We start from the raw sequence: 18,722 nt of genomic DNA, 5'->3' as shown, positions 1-18,722 counted from the left end.
CAAGAGAAAAGGAACAGTTCACTTATATGGTAAATGGAAAGCATCTTTTATTTGCACTTTTCTAGTCAATTCACCCACTCAAAGAACTTCACACTGCATGTCGAATGGTATGACTATCAGCAGCAATTTAGGTTTGAGTATTTTGCTCAAGGACACTTCAGCATGTGGACCAGAGGAGCCAGAGATGGAACCATTTATCTCCCGAGATGTTGATGTTTATTGTTGGCCGGTGCATTTTCCAAATTGTCTTGTTTCTGTTGAATATAAATTGTAAAAGACCTGGGACCCTTATTCATACAGAAGATTTTTTTCCGCCTCAGGTAAATCATATGCCTGGAAAAAAACATAACTTTACCTCATCTGCTCCAAATATCAGACATAAGGTGTTGAACTATTGGCACTTTCTTCTGCAACATTTGTATGGGAAGCCTGTCCCAGACTCCATCACTTCAGTCTGTTAGATTTTAACACATTAGACTATCTCATAATAGCTTTCCTCCTCCAGGCTATAACAAACACAGCCGAGTCCTGTCCCCGTATGGTTATTATTGGCAGCGCTGAAAAGTGTGTGGAGTGGATTTTCTTCTCCCTTTCAGGTGGATTTGAAGCGCTTCAGCTATCTGAGGACACATTCCTCTGCTGTTACTGAATCTGAACAGTCTCTACTGTATGTTAACTGGCGTATGGGTTTATACAACGGGAGGTTCAGGTGTTTCGAAGCAGTCTTTTAAATCTTACATCCATGTTCAACGAGTTAGCAATTTACAAATATGTAGATCTGTTGGGATTTTGTGGTAATGCTGCCAAGATAAATAATTTTGAGTTTGTAAAATTTAAACCCTTTGCTAAAAGGATAAATCTGAATATTCCTTTGTCTCTGCACATGCGTTATTTGTTATTATTTGTCAATCTCAGGACCCGTGATTCCAGGCATCTGATCTGGGTATATCCTGGGCACCTTCTCTATGAAGTTTTCTGTGCACATCCAATGGTGAGAAACCCCAGGGTTGACCTCAGAATCCCAGGAGGAACTGGAAATTGTTGGCGAGAGGGATGTCTGCAATACCATATTAAGCCTGCGGCTAAGACATTTTACCTCGGATAAGTGGAAGAAAATGAATGGATGGAGTCTCAGGTCCGATTCAACCTGATATGGGCATGCCAGAGGGCAAACACCAGACAGAAGCAGAGCTGAGGAAGATGACTGGAGAGCTGCATGCTGAAGAGGGTGCACCGCTTTTTGTTTTATGATGGAAAATTATTCATGTGAAAAATGTGGCCGATTTATATTAACTGTGGAAAAAAACAACTATCATTTGCAGCTGATTTGTTTTACCAGAAATATGCCAGGAAATTCAAATATCCTTTTTTGGGTCACAAGTTCAGGTGAATGTAACGCTATGAGGTAGATTTACTCTAATTATAAGTATAATATATATGTTTTACTTTGGCTTATGTTGTTTTTGTTAAATGTATTAAAATGTATTAGGGTTTTTACGCAGTAAGTATTGCAGTGGGATTATATCTATTACTATACGATGACTATAATAAACTTACATTGAAAAAACACGAAAGGAAGCAGACCAACGACAAGCAGGATATCCGTTAAACCGGATACCCGGTGTGATCACTGCTGGATATATGGCTGCTAGCTCTCTCTTTATATATCAGACCCAAACCTTGGCTAACACGATATATTATGTTTTAGAGGCAGAATAACTCTGTGGACATCAGTCGCTTCACTGCCTTGTGTTGTAAAATAGTATGAATTCAACAGTTTTATATATGTCTCATTTGCATGAAGTGTGAGCTGTGCTGTTAGCTATCTGCTAGCAGGCTAACGTGTTAGCTGCAAAGTCGAGACAGGATCCACCTGTCACCCAGCGCGGCTCTCTTCAGGCGGTTCATGGCTGATAGGTAGGACCTCAAACCAAAGGAGAACTCTGCTTTTTCTGGTTCAGTGGAAACAATTATATAAGGAACCCCCGCGCCTAAATGCCCCCACAAGGCCCCAGGATGAATGGGTTTTCTCTCGGTGAACTGTGCTGGCTCTTCTGCTGTCCGCCCTGTCCCAGCCGCATCGCGGCCAAGCTAGCTTTCCTCCCGCCGGAGCCCACGTACTCGGTGCACACCGATGCTAACGGGGTAGCTAGCTTACATTTAACCGAGCGGGCAGACTGGCAGTACTCCCAGCGAGAGCTCGACGCAGTGGAGGTGTTCAGCACCAGGAGCAGTCGGGGTAATCGGGTCGGCTGCATGTTTGTACGCTGCGCCCCGAACAGTCGCTACACGCTGCTGTTTTCCCACGGTAATGCCGTGGACCTGGGGCAGATGTGCAGCTTCTACATCGGCCTCGGCTCCAGGATCAACTGCAACGTGTTCTCCTACGATTACTCAGGCTACGGCGTGAGCACCGGTAAACCCTCTGAGAAGAACCTGTACGCGGACATCGAAGCGGCCTGGCAGGTGCTGAGGAACAAGTGAGTTCACTATTGAATCAGCAGTTCATGCAGTAGGATAACACACGGTCATATTAACAAACGTACACTCTAAATTAAAAAGTGCTGACTGTTTATCATGGTTAACCATTAGTTAACTGACACAGCAGCGAAGGCTTGCAGAAGACATGTGTGCTTTACACTCTGGTGTCTACTGTGTGCTGTTGCTGGTATGTTTGTGTAAAATGAATTTGAACACATCACATTTATGATAAGTCTGCCATTTACAGACTCAACCATGAATCAAGGTGCAGAACGAACAGAGGCAGTGTCTCAATTCGGGGGCCTTATCCTTCTCAGGCTGAAATTGAAGAATGACTGACCGATCAAAGCGGTTACACTATCACAATTCAAAGGCTCCTCCTAACATTCCCCTCCGAACGTATGCTCCACCAAGTGGATCCTCCCTGGCCCAACATATCCCATGTGTCATTGCACTGATGCTGCCCTGTAATTGAGACATGGCTAATTACTGCATCCCAGTTTGTGGGCTGCAAGCAGACCCATAGTGACTGGGACGCGCCCTGAGTGCCATGCCTCTTCTAGGGCTGCTGACAGGGTTGCTGAACACCATAACTTAATAAAATGATGATCACACATGCTTTATCATGACTAACTCCCCTTGGACACACACGCCATGTGAACTCTGAAGCATGATAAGGCTGGATGTTAAGCATAATTTAGATTACACATTAGATGTGAGATGATTGGGAGCTGAGGGCGGGATTTAGTATCTACACAGTTAGTATCTGCCACAATTTCAATACTGACCACATAATGATCGATACTTTTCTTAAATGAGTAAATTATTTGTTCATAGCTGCGCATATATTCACTCATTAATGACGCCGCTCATTCTCATCCTATTATGCTGAAACGCACACTCACAAATAAACAAACGGTGTCATCGGACATGTGTGCAATCAGTTTGGCTCGTGCAGCCAAACTGAGACAGAGCCGCCGACATGTATGAAAAGATCCAATTATAAACCAAATATGATTCTGTCCCAAGCTTTTTTTGGGAGACAAAAGTTCATCGTTCTTTAAAAATAGAAGCTCTGTAATTCGGCTTGATATAAACCAATGCAGCAAGAAACAATTGTGCTTTTAATTTAAAGACAAAAATAACAAACATGAAGTGATTCACTTCAACGTTGATGTCATGACACAGATGTGCACCCACTGCACCTGAGAATGTCTGTAATCAGTCTAGAAATCGAAATGACCTAGTAGTGATTTTTGACCTGCAATTTGACCCAGTCGCCAACTGCTGCTGTAGTTTATCCAAAGACATTGAAGAAGATGCAACTGGGTCCACAGACCCCCTATCCGCGCTAAAACGCACACACTGACTGCTATAGATCATTAGTTGCCTTTTTATTAAATCTTTGTCACCGAACTTCCCGTTACCACTAAGAATACACGCGCCAAGTGTGAATTTGATTAGAAGAATGGTCCACATCCATACCGATACAGACTGTAGAACTAGTATGTAGATGTCAATCAGGGCGGGGTTATAGCGGTTGTCCTCTTATCAGAAGGTCGTTGGTTTGATTCCAGTCTTCCCAAGTCTGAATGATGAAGTGTCCTTGTGCAAGATACTAAAATTGACCCTTCTCAAAAAGAAAGTGCTGCACATAGATGCACAGTATGAATGTGTTTGAATGGGTGCATGTAAAACTGTACTGTAAAGTGCTTTTAGTGGTCATCAGGACTAGAAAAGAGCTGACCATACCAATATCAACTAATCTCTCAGATATACCTGGTACAAGGTGGCCTGATGTTCATCCCAATGCCTCCGTTGTATAACTGATTGAATACTTGTGAATGTAATGCATATTTAATGAAAGAGAGCCGACAGTGTAATTGTCCTATTGTTATTGTCCCTGTGCTATCAAACAATGATAAAGGCCGAAGGCTGATCATTACTCCATATAAAATTAAGCAAAGCCATACATTTCTCATTCCGCACATGCCTTAGATTAATGTTCCATTCGACAGACAGTCTACAGTAACTGAAAGAAAAACAATACCCTCGCTCCCCACATTCCTGTTTACAATGAAAAATGTAATTGTCCCCTTGCCCTTTGTAGAGTGAGCTAGCCAAGCATTCAGTATAACAGTTTTAATCATTAGGCTCTTCTTCGGGGAACTACGCACCTGAGGAGGAGGTTTATGTTTATTCAATATCTTTTTAATTACATTTTGTGAAAAATCATTCAGACTGCCTTTAAACACAACTTTTCCTGTTACTCAGCTTTCAAGGCATAAAGACTTCTAAAATAAAATATTAATTTTTCTCTAAGATCAGTTGTCTTGACATTTTGGTTATTGCTGAGTTTATTGTCCTCGTTTTTTAAACTGCATATCCAGACAGTAGATTTTAAAGATGTTCTACACTCCTGTAATGACTATAGAGTTCCTCTTCACCCCAGTTCTCTTTATGGTCATGGTTTTGGAACATCACGGAGAGTTCAAACTGAATTAGCGGAAACATGTAATAAAAAAAAACAAGGGAGTGTGTCTTAAAACAAATAAAGTAGGATAATCTGTGACCCCATCACCATTTGGATTTACAGACATCAAAGCTCAGCTGGTTATTCCAATAAGCCAATTTGAGTAAGGTTTTCTGTCATTATTGTTACACAGGCCACATATCAGTGAGAATGTGGGCTTTGTGGTTAGTGGTTAGTGGTTGAAAAGTAACCCAGGGGGAAGTTCCTGTGCTTTTATTGAGAGATAAAAATGAAGCATGGAAATATCTTGCCTATGAGCCTTGGCTTCATTCTGTCTATGCTAGACATTGCGCTGTCTCTGATGTGGCTGGTATTGGCAAAACGGAGAGTGTGACCCTGTACCGATGATGTGCGACTTCCCAAGTGGCCTAAGCAAATATTCCAGTCTGCACAATCTGAGATTTATTTAGATCTATAGAAGCATCAAGTTTTCTTCCCTGCATTTATTTCCCCCGCATTTCAAGTTCCATTGAATAATATTTTACTTAGAGATGGGCAAAAATACATCAAAATGTATTTTGATACAAAATACAAAATAACCCTCAAAAAAATATATTAAAATAAAATACAAAATACTGGGGCCAGAGAATGTAAGAAAATACAATACATGTATTTTGTATTTAAAATATAGGAAATACTTTTTCTGGATTTTCTGTTTTCCCACAATTTGGTATAGCAGAGCAGGCCTATGTATACTATAAAAGCAAAATATAGAATTAAAACCAGGTGTACAAAGGTAAAGAGCCAAAATAAATTACTGTCCATCAAGTTCTGGACAGAAAAATTAATAATAATAAAAGGTAAATAGTAAATCAATTCAAAAGTGAACAGGTAACTTAACAAGTGAGTAGCCTACTTACTTATCTTTTACTGTACCTTGGCCAATGGCATGGCAGGCCACATAGTTCTATATTATAGTGTTAAGTGTCTCATACAGGTTCACACTGACATCTTTATGACATAATAATCCTTCCATTTTGGTTCTTGAGACCCAACCACTGAGTAGCCAGTTTAGTCGCCTTTAAGAACAACTAACTTTTAAAATATTTCTGTTGTTAACCGCCTCTTGTGCGGATGGAATATTATTCCTGCAAACACAAACAGTCTCTCAACCAGAGCTGAAGAGGGGAGGGTTGTGTTAAATTGAACAAAAAGGAGCTTGATAAGTGGGTACTGCTGAAGAGAAAGCAGGTCTTTCCTGCTATCCTCCAGAAAACAAAGGTCTCTAACTCAGCTTTGCTGTGGCTTGTGATCCCCTGTCTTTCCTGGACTTGAGTTTCGTCAGCTGAGAGTCATCTTCCTCATCATCTTGGAGGTTGGAGGAAGCCATTGGCCAAGATCTTCAGCTGAGTGGAGCATAAGCTGGTGGATTCGCCTCCTTTATCCTGATAATCGTGGTGGTAGCCAGCGCATTTTGAAGAATGGGTGAACTCGTGAATTGTTTTTTGATTAGTGGAGAAAGTATTTTGAGTATTTTAAATACAAAATTACTCCACTCTAAAGTATTTTGTTACAAATTGTTAGATTTTGTATCGGCCCTATCAAATACAAATTACAAAATACTCAAAGTAATTGAAATACGTATTTCAAATACAAGTAATAGAAATACTGCCCATCTCTGGCTGTATTGCATTTCATCTTTTGTGGGTCTAGTGTTCACTGCCCTTTATTAGCATGAGCTTTGCAGTTTCACTGTAAAAATATAATGAAATGTAAAATTTGTTACATATCATTATATAAATTGATGTCTCTTAGAAACAGGCTGGAATTGGGTATCCTAAAAAATTTGACTTCTCTATGGTATACTTTGTGAACATATTTTAGAACAATGGTGTTGTAGAGTACATGGGCACTCCCATTATTGTTGGTATCTTATAGATAAAAATGAACTTTATGGATACAACTTTCTATCACTGTATCATGCAATTGCAATGTTGATATATATCATGATATAGTAAAAATAACCCTTAATATTAATGGATGAAGCAATAGTTTGAAAAATCTTTTTGCCAGTTTGGTGAATTAAATACCCATCATATCAAGGTACTTGGTGACAAAGAAATTTGATTTAAATTCCTTTACTAGTTTTGCCATGCCTTCACTTTGTAGGTCATTTCACAGTCCCTCCAACTAGGCATGTCGGGAATTACCAGTTTTGCGATAACCGCGTCTTCTTAAAGTCACGGTTTCATAAACGTAAGAATTGTTAAACCTACGATATCTAACTATGGCGTCCTGCCTCTCGTGAGTCACGTAATTTGTGTGTGCGCTGTGCGGTGAAATCATTCGTAAGTCACGTTTTGGGAACTGATGTAACAGCCTTATTTGCACCAATGCTGGACAAAAAAAACTCCATCAGGAGTTCAAAGCTAGAGTCCTTCTTTACTTTCGGTTTCTGACCAGCTCCGAAGCAGCGGCTGATACCCCCCTCTATCTGTTGCTCTCTCTCTCTGTCTCTTCCTATTAAACATTGTAAATGTAGATGGCAGTTTACTTTACCTATATTAAGAAGTAATAGTATAATAAGGACATGAAGAATGTTTAGTCACACTTCACTCCCAAAACAGATTAACTTCCATCCGTGACCCTTCCCAATAAAATTCCCAAACAGATACATTGCTTATGATGACAGGAAACACAAATTCACTGACTAACCTTCCACAATAAAGCAACTAAATCAAATAGCATAAATGACTTTTAAACTATAAAAACTAACTGGATATAGTTGATGATAATACATGTTTTAGTTCATTAGCTGTACTATAAGCTTTATAAAGGCTATATATTGCTTTTGTCTTTTTAATATTAATCGTGAAACTGATATTTCCTCTGACTGACAATGATCGTGGTACCAAAATTTCATATCGGGACATCCCTACTTCCAACACTATTTTGCAGCAGCACTATCACTGCTACATGGGCTTAGTTCTTCCCAAAAGGATTGTGATTGGTTTAAAAAAGACAAACAAGCCACAGTGTTCAGCCTGACCATTCTCCATCACTGACAAAGCACTTTCTGAAACTATGAAAAGCTGTGACATTGCATAATATTCAAGTCTCCTGTAATAACCACACAAATACCTTTATCTCACCTAAAAGGTTAATCTGCTGTCGACCTTTGCAGTATATTTGACAGAATCTGAGAATCTAAAAGAGTCCAGCTCTGCATGGTTGATGTTATGTTGTGTTTAGATTACTCCTCTTTTCCTCCTCTTTTGTGAGTAATGATGAGCTGTTGGCTGTTTTATTGATGATCATATTTTCCCACAGCATTGTTTAAAATCAATTTTCACAGAACACCTTATCTCAGAATATGTATTGTTTAACCTTCATCATTTCACCTTTGTTAATCCACCTGAATGCCTCAGGCATCACTTAGGACAGAACCAACATGTCATCCACCAAGTCTATTTAATGACATTCATCAAAAGTGATTTGTAATGCCAGTTGTGTCGGAAAGCCTTTTTATACAATTCTGCCACTAGGCTTTAATGAAGTAGAATGATTTAAGCGGCACATCACAGTTCTGATTTGGAAACAATAATGTCTGATGAAACCATATTTCATCTAAATGACACTGGTAGTTAAAATAATTTTCACTGAAAAGCTTTTGTTTGATGTGTACCTGGTCTTGTTTAACAACACCGTTTTACTTTTTTCTATCAATATTAACAAATAGTCTTTTTGCAGCAACAACGGCGCGTGATTGAGCTACAGGATGTTCTGCTTGTTTTTCTTTTTTTTTTTTATAAAAAGATTCGTTTTGTGATATTTGAGTCTGTTTTGATTTGAATTATTTTCAGGATTAAGGAAAATGTGTCGTTTTGGCAGAAAATGTATGGGATCAATTGCTTAAATCACTTGCCATCTCTGAAAGCAGTAAGGAGATTTATTATCTGTAGTGGATACAACTATTTAATAATCCTCACTATGTCTTATATAATCTGACCTGTAGTAAAAAATGAATGCAAGAAAAATACTGCTTCTTCCATTAGAAGACTGTTCTACCTTGGTTTTGACGTCCAGTTTTTTGCACCAGTCCTGATGTTTCCATGGAATTTGTTCAAAAATGTTTGAACAAGCCATTTTATACTGGCTTGAGTTCGCATGTTGAAACATTTTTCTCTCCTTTTCTTTCTCTCTCCCTCTATATCTCTGTTTCTTTGGAAGTAGCCCTCTATTCACAGAATAAACATAGTTCATTACAATTGTTGCCACTCCTTGAACTTTGAGTAGCATCAGTAGATTCGCTCATTAATTATACCAGAGAAAATGAAGGTCATTATTCTTTTTAATCAAACATGTTTTTATTTTGGAGTATTTAACTGGCTCGATTTCCACGTCTTATTTAAGGTTACAGACGTTTTAAAACATAAGATTAAGATTAAGATGCATTTATTCATCCCAAACACATGCACAGTCATGCAAAGGCACACTCATGCAGGTAGGGAAATTTAATCTCTGCTTTTGACCCATCTTGTGCAGTACACACAGAGCAGTGAGCAGCCGCGTACAGGCGCTCGGGGAGCAGATGTTGGGGGAGTAAGGTGCCTTGCTCAGGGGCACTAGACAGGGTAGGGAGACTCTTGGATCCCTACCCTGTCTAGTGGCACATTTGGCCTTCCTTCCTCAATTAAGGGCCAATTATGAAGAATTGGTAATCAACTATGCTTCTATTTGTTTTACACAAGCCTTGGTTTATAATCAATATAATCTAATTTACATTAGAATAAATTATGCAGATGAGACAAACATCTCTGTGGTCTGTAAGGTTAAACAGGCATTGCCTCTGTTCGCTTGGGTTTGTTCTGACCTGTACTTGCAGCTGCCCACTTGTGATCAGATCTCTCAGGATGGATGTTGTTACAGGGTTTTAATGGGGACTTAGAATCACAATGTACATCATGTATGAACAGGGCTACTTTGATGGACTTCTGTTTTTTATGTCTCTTTATCTAACTTCACTCACCCAGCAGCTGCGTGTAGGTTGTCTAATTGTCCACCGTTTATTCATTGACTTTGAGCTTTCATAGTGTGTCGTTAATTTAGTTTGCCTCATTTAGTGTGACTTTCTATCGTCTTCATCTCACAAAGGGGAAGTTCTGGATTAGTCCATGTGTGGGCTACAGTCGTTTTTTTAATATAAACCAAACCTTTATCTGTATAACTGTATGTTGTGCTGAAACTTTTTTTAAAGATCAATTCAACGTGTGAGTGATTAGAAAAGAACAGAGTTGCTTGTTGACCAGCCCTGAGTGATGTGCTGCCAAGAGGGGGCCAGTGAAGCCGTCGGACACAGAAAAGGCTTTCATCAGAGTTTTTCACCACACAAGCCATTTGTGCATTGATGTGTAGAGCTTTAAAATATAAAGAATAATATCACAATCGATTTTATTATTTTTCGAGCTGTCAAAATTAACGCTTTAAGACGTGATGATTAGTTTGTTGAATAACCGCGTAATTTCTTTTAAAAGCATTAACGCATGCGCAGAATGACCCGCTCCAGGTACCCATTTACCAAAGTCAGGACGCCCAGCCTTTGTTGTGTGATAACATGCAACTACAGAAATGCAGATTTTTTTATCCTGACATTTGAGGTCCACATCAATGTAACAAGTTGTAGACATTAAGAAATATAAAAATACTTTCATCATTATTATTGATATCATGTCAATATAAAGCTTAAAATAGAAATTTTAAGTAGTTTGTGAATCAGTAATTTTTGAACATTGACAAACCATTTTAACCACAAAGCGATAATACTACATTACATCTCTATTTGTGGGTTTGTGAAAATTATATACATTGGCTACTAGGGATGGGCATTCGATTAAATTGTCTTAATCGATGGTCGGGAGAATTAACGATCGATTTTCGATTAATCATTGATTTTTTATGTTAAAATTCAAAATTCACTATTAAAATGCAGTGAAAATAGAAAAAACACAGCGTGTTTCCTCATTGAGGTTTTTATTACAAGATGAACAAGTCTAGCTGAGAGCTAGCTCGAATTTGACGGTTCTTGACGTCTCAGTCCGGTTGTTGTCACGCCCTCAGTCCCGTAACCCCTCACCCAGACCCGGGCCTTCCAGGTTCCCTTCCCCGTGGACTGACGGTCCGTGTGCGGACATGAAGCCTAGCGGCAGAGGCTAGCTTCGGGCTGCTTCCTCCAGCTACTAATATCCTCGCTGTGCTGCGTTCAGGGCAACTTGGATATTCCAACCTCCTGCCACATAGCGAACATGCAATAGTTTTCATCGCTGAAAAAATTATGTAATCGACGAATTTCTTAATGATCAATTAATCGATCGATTAATTATGCCCATCCCTATTGGCTACTACAAAATCTTTTATGATTATAATTTAACCAAATGGCAGAGTTTGAAGAATATTTCAAACAACTGCTTGCTTGAAATTGTCTCTGTTAAGACTATATTCTCAGATTTGAACAACACATTTGGTATTGTAATGGTGTCTGTAGGATCACGAGGGTCTAAACTCCATTTTGGGGGTCTTTTTGGGGTCAGATTTTTTGAAATAATGATTGTTAGAGCTATATCACCTTCACAGTGGTGAAGTGTCCTGTCAGAGGCGTTCTAGTGTTTGGTGAGTCAGCTGGCAGCCTGTAGGCTCTTTGTTTACGTGTGGGGTCATATCTCCTATCAGGATGACTGTTCAGTTGGGTTGCTGCTTATCAGAGGCATGATTTGTCGAGGCCAGCAGATTAGTCACACTCAAGCTGTTATCTGAAGCGCTGTTATGATGGCATCACTTCACAGGGCACATACAATCTAACACCTTTTGTCCAAATCCTTGTCATGGCTGTCTGTTAAGCAAGGGCCTAATCCTTCTGTATACGTGTTGTGGCAGAGGGTTGCTGAGCGTTTGTGCTCAGCCTCTCTCTGCATTTCCAGCACTGTCAGGAAACGGGACGGTTTGCTTAAAGCTTCCTAGTTTGTGGGTTCTGCCAGGGAGCATGCCTGTCCTCATTCTCTTTTCCTCCCTGGCAAACTCTAGACAGGTCTGTTTTCTATAAGCACTGTCTTTGACTCCATAGTGTTTCATAAGAGAGGATGGGAAAAGCTATGCCACTGTTCAGGTCAGAGTTCACTATTGTGCATCAAACAGTCCATACCTGAACCCATCCTCTACAATATTTTTCCAAATCCTTCCAAAAGAATCCAGATGTAGCTCACTGAGCTACAAATATTCAGATGGGATGGGGTTATGGTTATGTCATGTGGTCCAGGCATCTGTGGACTGTTAAGACGTTTTACCGCAAGCTTGCACAGGTTGCATCAGTTGGAATCTAATGATCTCCCTTTACAATACAACATATAGTGGCTTCACTCAGCAATGTATGAATACACATTTGCACTAAACATGTAATGATATGAAGTGACCAATAACGGTTGTCACAAGTTTAAAAGTTTTCTTCCTTTGTTTAAATATCTCCAAAGGTCTTCATTGGAAAACAGTGTTGTTTGATGAAGACCATTCAATGTGATTGAAAGCTCCTAAATATCAAACATAGTGAATCTTGACTAAATACTTTCTCAAAGTCCAAGAACCAACTTTCTTTGTTATATACTCTCACTTCCTCACATTTTCACAGCAAAACTAAACAGGAGCAGGCTTTTGAGTGAGAGCATTTGTGAAATCAGTAAATCCTGCTCTCAACTTAAAACCTCACTCTTGAATTAAGTTGTAGATACAATCATGTTCCCATAGCATTTTAATATATTACTAATGATTTACATTAATCGGAGACTTTCAAACTTGGCCTTCACGCTGCTTTATCATGGTCTAACAGTATTAGATACAAGTTGATATTGAATTTCCATGGACCTGCCAACTACTTGACAAAGCCAACATTAAAGTTTTCCTGTAACAGATCTTAAATGAATATGAATCTGTGATATCTATCAAAAATCAATAGGAAACAATAGCAACACTTCACATTATTTCAGTGGACCAAATGGTAAAAGGGGGCTTTATATTAATGATCCTGTTGGAATTAAAAGTCAGAATTACTGACTGACATGTCATGTACATTGTTTTTGGAAATGTGACTTATGACAATCTCTAAGCCTATGATCCACCTTATTCCCATGCTTTAGTCTTAAACACTTTTTTTTTCTGCTACTGAATGTCAGAGCTTATATGGCTATAAAATCTCCTGCAAAGTCAGGCAATTCTTTATGAGAAGCCTGCTGACATTAATGCTGTCCTTTTTATTGGGGCAGTTCGGGAGAGGGAGGTGGAAGAGCAGAGACACTTAATGGTTTAACGTAGTCATTGCCGCAATGGCACACTTTGACTTAAACATCATGTCTGCGCACACCTGCACACATTGAAACATAAATTCCTCAAAATATTTCCCGATGTTAAATTCATTTTTTTATTTTCTATTTAAAATGATGTTATACATAAATCTTGCTTTGCTGTGTGTTGTTGTACAGGTATGGTATAGCAGCTGAGAACATCATCCTGTATGGTCAGAGCATTGGTACAGTGCCCACCATTGACCTGGCTGCTCGCTATGAATGTGCCGCTGTCATCCTACATTCTCCACTCATGTCAGGACTACGGGTGGCCTTCCCTGAAACACGCAAGACGTACTGTTTCGATGCCTTCCCCAGGTGAGTCGCGCACACCACAGCAACACTTATCTTGCCAACTAAAAGCCATAGGGCTAGGAAAAAGCCAAAAATGTATCCCAACCAACTATTATAACTTCTAACTGACCTAATTTTGCCAATGACGATTAATTTGGATAATACTTTACCCAATGCCTGCATTAACAAACTGTCAGGTTTCCGCTATGTTCTGTGCCATATCACCCAGTTGGTTGTCCTCACTACCCCACTGACCTGCACAGTACACGTCAAAGAGATAGTTCACCCAAAAATGAAACTTTTGGAGTCTCGGGGTAAACATTGTTGAAGCACAATCCAATTCAATTGAAGCCAATGGTGAGTGCTTCTTCAGACCAAGTTAAAGAACAGAAAAAACACAACATGTCCCCATATTGCTCATGTGGTGTCAACTAGTGTCCTAAGCCCCAACATTCATATTTGATCTAATTTTATCGTTTACGCCGTGCTCATATCTTCCTACGAGGTGCATTCACGGAACCTCTGACATCCCATGTGTGACTACGTCTCCTAGCTTTGCTACTTCCGCTGGACTTTAGGCTTAAAACATAATTTTGAGTCTAATATGAATGTCGGGGCTTGCGGACACTTGGATCACATCACACAAGCCATATGGAGGCATGTTGTGTTTTTTGTTTTAGTACGTCTAAAGAAGACGACACCATTTACTTTACAAGTGTGAATCAATTTCACATGCTTTGGTGCAAATCAAAGTGACAACAGGTGCAAAGGAGAAAAAAGTAAGACAACCTTAAAAAACGAAATGATTTTGCATGTGTTGGCCACAGACAATTGCTCTATACTTATCCTTCGTGACTGACTCTTCTCTAGTTTTGTGTCTGAGGGCCAGTCAATGGCATCTATACTTGGGAAGACTGTGCTTAGGATCAGGGTCAGTGTCTGCAAGTCATAGGTTACATAATGGAACATACAGAGGAGATGTGAGGATCTGTGTTGTGGAAAATGATTAGCTTAAGGATTCACAATTTTTTTGTCAGGGTTAAATTGATAAACGAGACACATACTGTAATCTGCACAGAGCGATGGTTGTCACCAAGATGGATGAACAAGTGTTTCCACCTTCTGAAACCTCACATCCATGATCCCATGCCTTTGCTTTCTTTCTTTTTCTGGGGAGAGAGACTATCTTGCATGATTATCAATTTTTTATACCATTGAATAATGTGAAAACAGGACACTGAGTGTACTCTGACATTCTGTTCGGTTCAAGTTTGAAACCCCAAGTCCAACAGACTTCAAGCTCCCCAGATTAGTTATTTTATATATGGAGAGAAATCCCATTGTTTCCAGCCCAGTGAGTCCAAATCTTCCATTTATAACCGTGAAGAGTAGCTGTGGTCGGCAGTCTGATCCAAACTGACAGAACCGTAAATGTTTTCATGGTTTGACCCATTCATTTCCTGTTTCCTGTCCCTTTCATACTAGCCCTTGATATGTCTCTGTCTGTTCTCTCTCTGCAGTATTGACAAAGTGTCCAAGGTGGCATCCCCAGTGCTGGTGATCCACGGTACGGAGGATGAGGTAATCGACTTCTCTCATGGTCTGGCCATGTACGAGCGCTGCCCCCGTGCTGTCGAACCCTTGTGGGTGGAGGGTGCCGGCCACAACGACATCGAACTGTATGCCCAGTACCTGGAGAGACTCAAGCAGTTCATCTCCTTCGAGCTTCCCACTTCCTGAGGGGAGCTCAGCAATCAGGCTGGGGTTGATCTCAACACAATAAAGAAGCCTAATCCTTATCATCTCCGAGCTCCCATTGTTGGCAAAGGGCACAGGACTGGAGCAACTTCATCACACTGTGCTCCTCTGTCCCTGCAGCTGTTTCATGCTGGTAACATGTTGTACACTGGAAGAGGAGCCCCTTTTAGATTGTTGAGGTGCAGCTGAGCTTAAGACCAGTCCCAGCAAGTAATACAGCTTTGGCTTTAAATGTAATGCTCCTTCATGTGGACCCAGTCTACCAATGAGCCCGGGTCTAGACACTATTTGCACTCACTGCTGAATCTGGATTCATTTTCCACTCCAGCTCTCCCCCCCGGTCTTTAGTGTCTCTCAATGTGAGCGTCACTTTGTCACATTTCCTTTTTCTCTCCCACTGCTTTTCCCACGATCCCTTGCTTTCCTTTTGACTGAATCTTTGCAATGTTCAAGCTTGATTTTGTTTTTTTTATTCTTTTATACCAGGTGAAGAAGTATCAATTTTGCACCAAGAACTACAAATAGAAGTTTTGTACTTTTTATGTATTTTTAATTTGCCATTCAGGGTTTATTAAACAGTTGCACTTTTAAGGTGCTGACATTTTCAGGTAATGATTTTTTTCTTCCGTCTTTTGAAGATGTTTATATAAATTTGTTATTGGCATTCCATGTTTTTCTTAACTTCTATTATTTTTTTTGCCAGACATGTGTGTATAGAACATGTTAACCAGAGTGCATCCCTGCGCATCTGGCCTTTTATAGCTGTGATCTTTGTGGTCCCTGGTGCATGCAACACCTGGCATACAGGAGAAAGATTGCACCAAACTTCATTGAGAAATATAACATTTTACAACATGCCTTGCTTATTGGAACAAACACACATGTGGCCAATTCTGGTAGCGATTTTATTTAACCATGTTGTAGGAATTTAAACACAACCTCAAATCTGTGGGCCATTTGACATTGAGATATTGGCATCAAATGAAAGTGTGTGAAACTGTAAGTAAGCAACGCAGCAATGACCATCCCAGATGTTGGGTATTGTAGAAGTTTACCTCAATAGAAGAGAGAGCAGCATGTATCAGGGCTGCATGTCTGTTGACTGGACATCTTGTGCTAATGAGACTTGACAACTGTTTCCAATAGGAACACACTTGACTCTATACTGTAAACTGAATCCAGGCAGCATGGTGCTGGGTTTACTTCCGGACTAAAGACACAGAACTATGAACCCTGCTCTGTGAACGTATCCAGAGTGCACATGCTGCTGGATTTGGATGTGTATTTCTAATTTATTAGTCGTGTCGCACTACAAGTAAAGCCTTACGTTTCGTACACATTTCACCTAGACACACTCGTGGGACTGATAACTGCTGCTATTTATCAGAGGAATCAATCAGTCGCTCATATGACAGCTGGACACTGTGTGGGGGGGGTACTGACATGACCGCATGGTACTAAAACCAAATTCAGCCTGACCATCACCGTCCCCTTCGGTCACCCATGTGTTCCCGCCTGTAATGGGAGCTCCGAATGCCCCTCTTTTACAAACATTGTTTTCTTCTGATCCTTGTGATAGGCTGGGATAAGAACAAAATTGTGATCACATTTGACAGTTGTGGACATTACAACTTGTCTTTGAATAATTTGTTCTTTTACCAAAACAAATTGGGGGGAAATAAAAGTATAACACTAATGGATGAAGTTTAAATCACACCAAAAAATACTTGAAACACTACCAGATTGACGAATAAGCTGAAATGTCTTCAGAGGTAAGTTTGTGTTCGAAGGATATTTGCATAACAACCTGTGATGATCGTCGACTGATTTGTGTATTGCTGTGAAGTGGTTTGTCAGTCGGATAGTAATGTTTTCTGATTCTAACTAATGTTGGGCTGGTGTTCTGGATAATGAGCCTTTCTTCGTCTATCTCTTCTAGCTCCTCTTTTCAAAGGAAATAAACACCCTGATCATTCTTTTGATACTGACATTTTTACAAAGGCGTTCCAAACTTAATGTTGATAGATTTACACTGTGTCTGAAGCCAGTTCGTATCATAATGGTCTGTATTGGTATAATTCAATATCTTCTCTATACATATTAGCCCTTATACAGGGCAGTCTAGTCTTATTGATTTTAACACTGGATTCACAATATGCAAATAAGACATGATGCTGGTAGAGTCAGATTTGTAATGGGGTGTAACATTTAAAAAAAGATGAAATAAGCCTTAAATATACCATGAAACAGATTGTTATACATGTGATGGTTGTTGCTGGAAGGCAGCATAATGGATGTTTTAATGCTAATAAAGGATGCATGAAAGTGTGTGTGTGTGACCTTTGTTGTTCCACTGCGTTTCTACAGTCAGCCTTTATTATTACCTGTCCTTACTTTCCAGAGGCTTGGTTCACTATATGAACTGGCTCATTTACAATGTTACATCAGTAAGGTTTCACCTGCAGCATCCATGCAGCAGACCGTAGATTCCTACTAATGCCTCCTGCTACTGAATTCACCATACAGTATGTCGCTTTGAATGCTTACTGTGATACATTTGACTCCTGTTTATTGTAGTTTTTGCACTTTAGAACCACTTTTGTCCTCCAGCCAAGTTTGTACAGCTTACATTATGTTGACTTCCATCAGTGGTGGAATGTAACGAAGTAGTTTTACTTCGTAAAAGTACTTAATTAAATGTTTACGTATCTGTACTTTACTTAAGTAAAAAAAATTGTGTGTACTTTTTACTTTTACTCAGTTACATTTTGCAGCTATTATCTATACTTTTATTCCACTACATTTCTACAATATGTGTCGTTACTCGTTACATTTTATGAACAGAGTTTCGGGAAATACGGATTGCGTTGCTGTTTTGGAAGTTTAAACGCGCACACACACACACGTGTCCTTACACCGCAAAAAGACGCTTAGAATTATGTTTATAATAAAGACAACAAGTAACGAAATAACCACAAACCTTGTGCCTTTATCAGCCAGGTGCTAAAAAACTAAAAGTAATGCTTTTTCATGCAACAACGAGGCACACCTGCCATTCAGCGATCTATTCCGATTTTCAGGAACTACATTTTCAAAACATTATAACATTTCTCCTTCCGTCTAAACCATTTCAAAAATATTCAGAAGATGAATATTTTGGCTGCCTGACCAATGGTCAAATTTTCATTTCAAGGTCCCTCATTTTAAATTTCTCATTCTAAGATCTGCCTTGTTCTGACCAGTTTTACAGTTGTTTTTCATCTTCCATGTTTCCATCTTTTACACCTTTACAATTAAATAAAAGATTTAAAGATATAACATGTCTTTATTGG

At 39.5% G+C, this 18,722-nt stretch overlaps 1 protein-coding gene across 1 annotated transcript; it reads left to right on the top strand.

Moving 5' to 3' along the window:
• Positions 1–1,611: 1,611 nt before the first annotated feature.
• abhd17c (abhydrolase domain containing 17C, depalmitoylase) lies at positions 1,612–17,718 on the top strand. The gene is made up of 3 exons (XM_053422140.1): positions 1,612–2,480; positions 13,477–13,656; positions 15,153–17,718. Exons 1-3 carry the CDS (start codon positions 1,996–1,998, stop codon positions 15,370–15,372), a joined length of 885 nt encoding a protein of 294 aa, XP_053278115.1. The 5' UTR covers positions 1,612–1,995; the 3' UTR covers positions 15,373–17,718.
• The last annotated feature ends 1,004 nt before the right edge of the window (positions 17,719–18,722 follow it).

Source organism: Pleuronectes platessa, chromosome 1 (assembly GCF_947347685.1).
Source record: "Pleuronectes platessa chromosome 1, fPlePla1.1, whole genome shotgun sequence".
NCBI classification, from domain to species: Eukaryota; Metazoa; Chordata; class Actinopteri; order Pleuronectiformes; family Pleuronectidae; genus Pleuronectes; species Pleuronectes platessa.
This window is presented reverse-complemented; position numbering and strand designations above follow the sequence as displayed.

Excerpts from the sequence above, each read along its gene's own strand:
- abhd17c (XM_053422140.1), top strand. The coding sequence starts at position 1,996 with ATGCCCCCACAAGGCCCCAGGATGAATGGGTTTTCTCTCGGTGAACTG. Across the intron at positions 2,481-13,476 it reads TGGCAGGTGCTGAGGAACAA|GTATGGTATAGCAGCTGAGA; the intron begins GTGAGTTCACTA and ends GTTGTTGTACAG. Across the intron at positions 13,657-15,152 it reads TGTTTCGATGCCTTCCCCAG|TATTGACAAAGTGTCCAAGG; the intron begins GTGAGTCGCGCA and ends CTCTCTCTGCAG.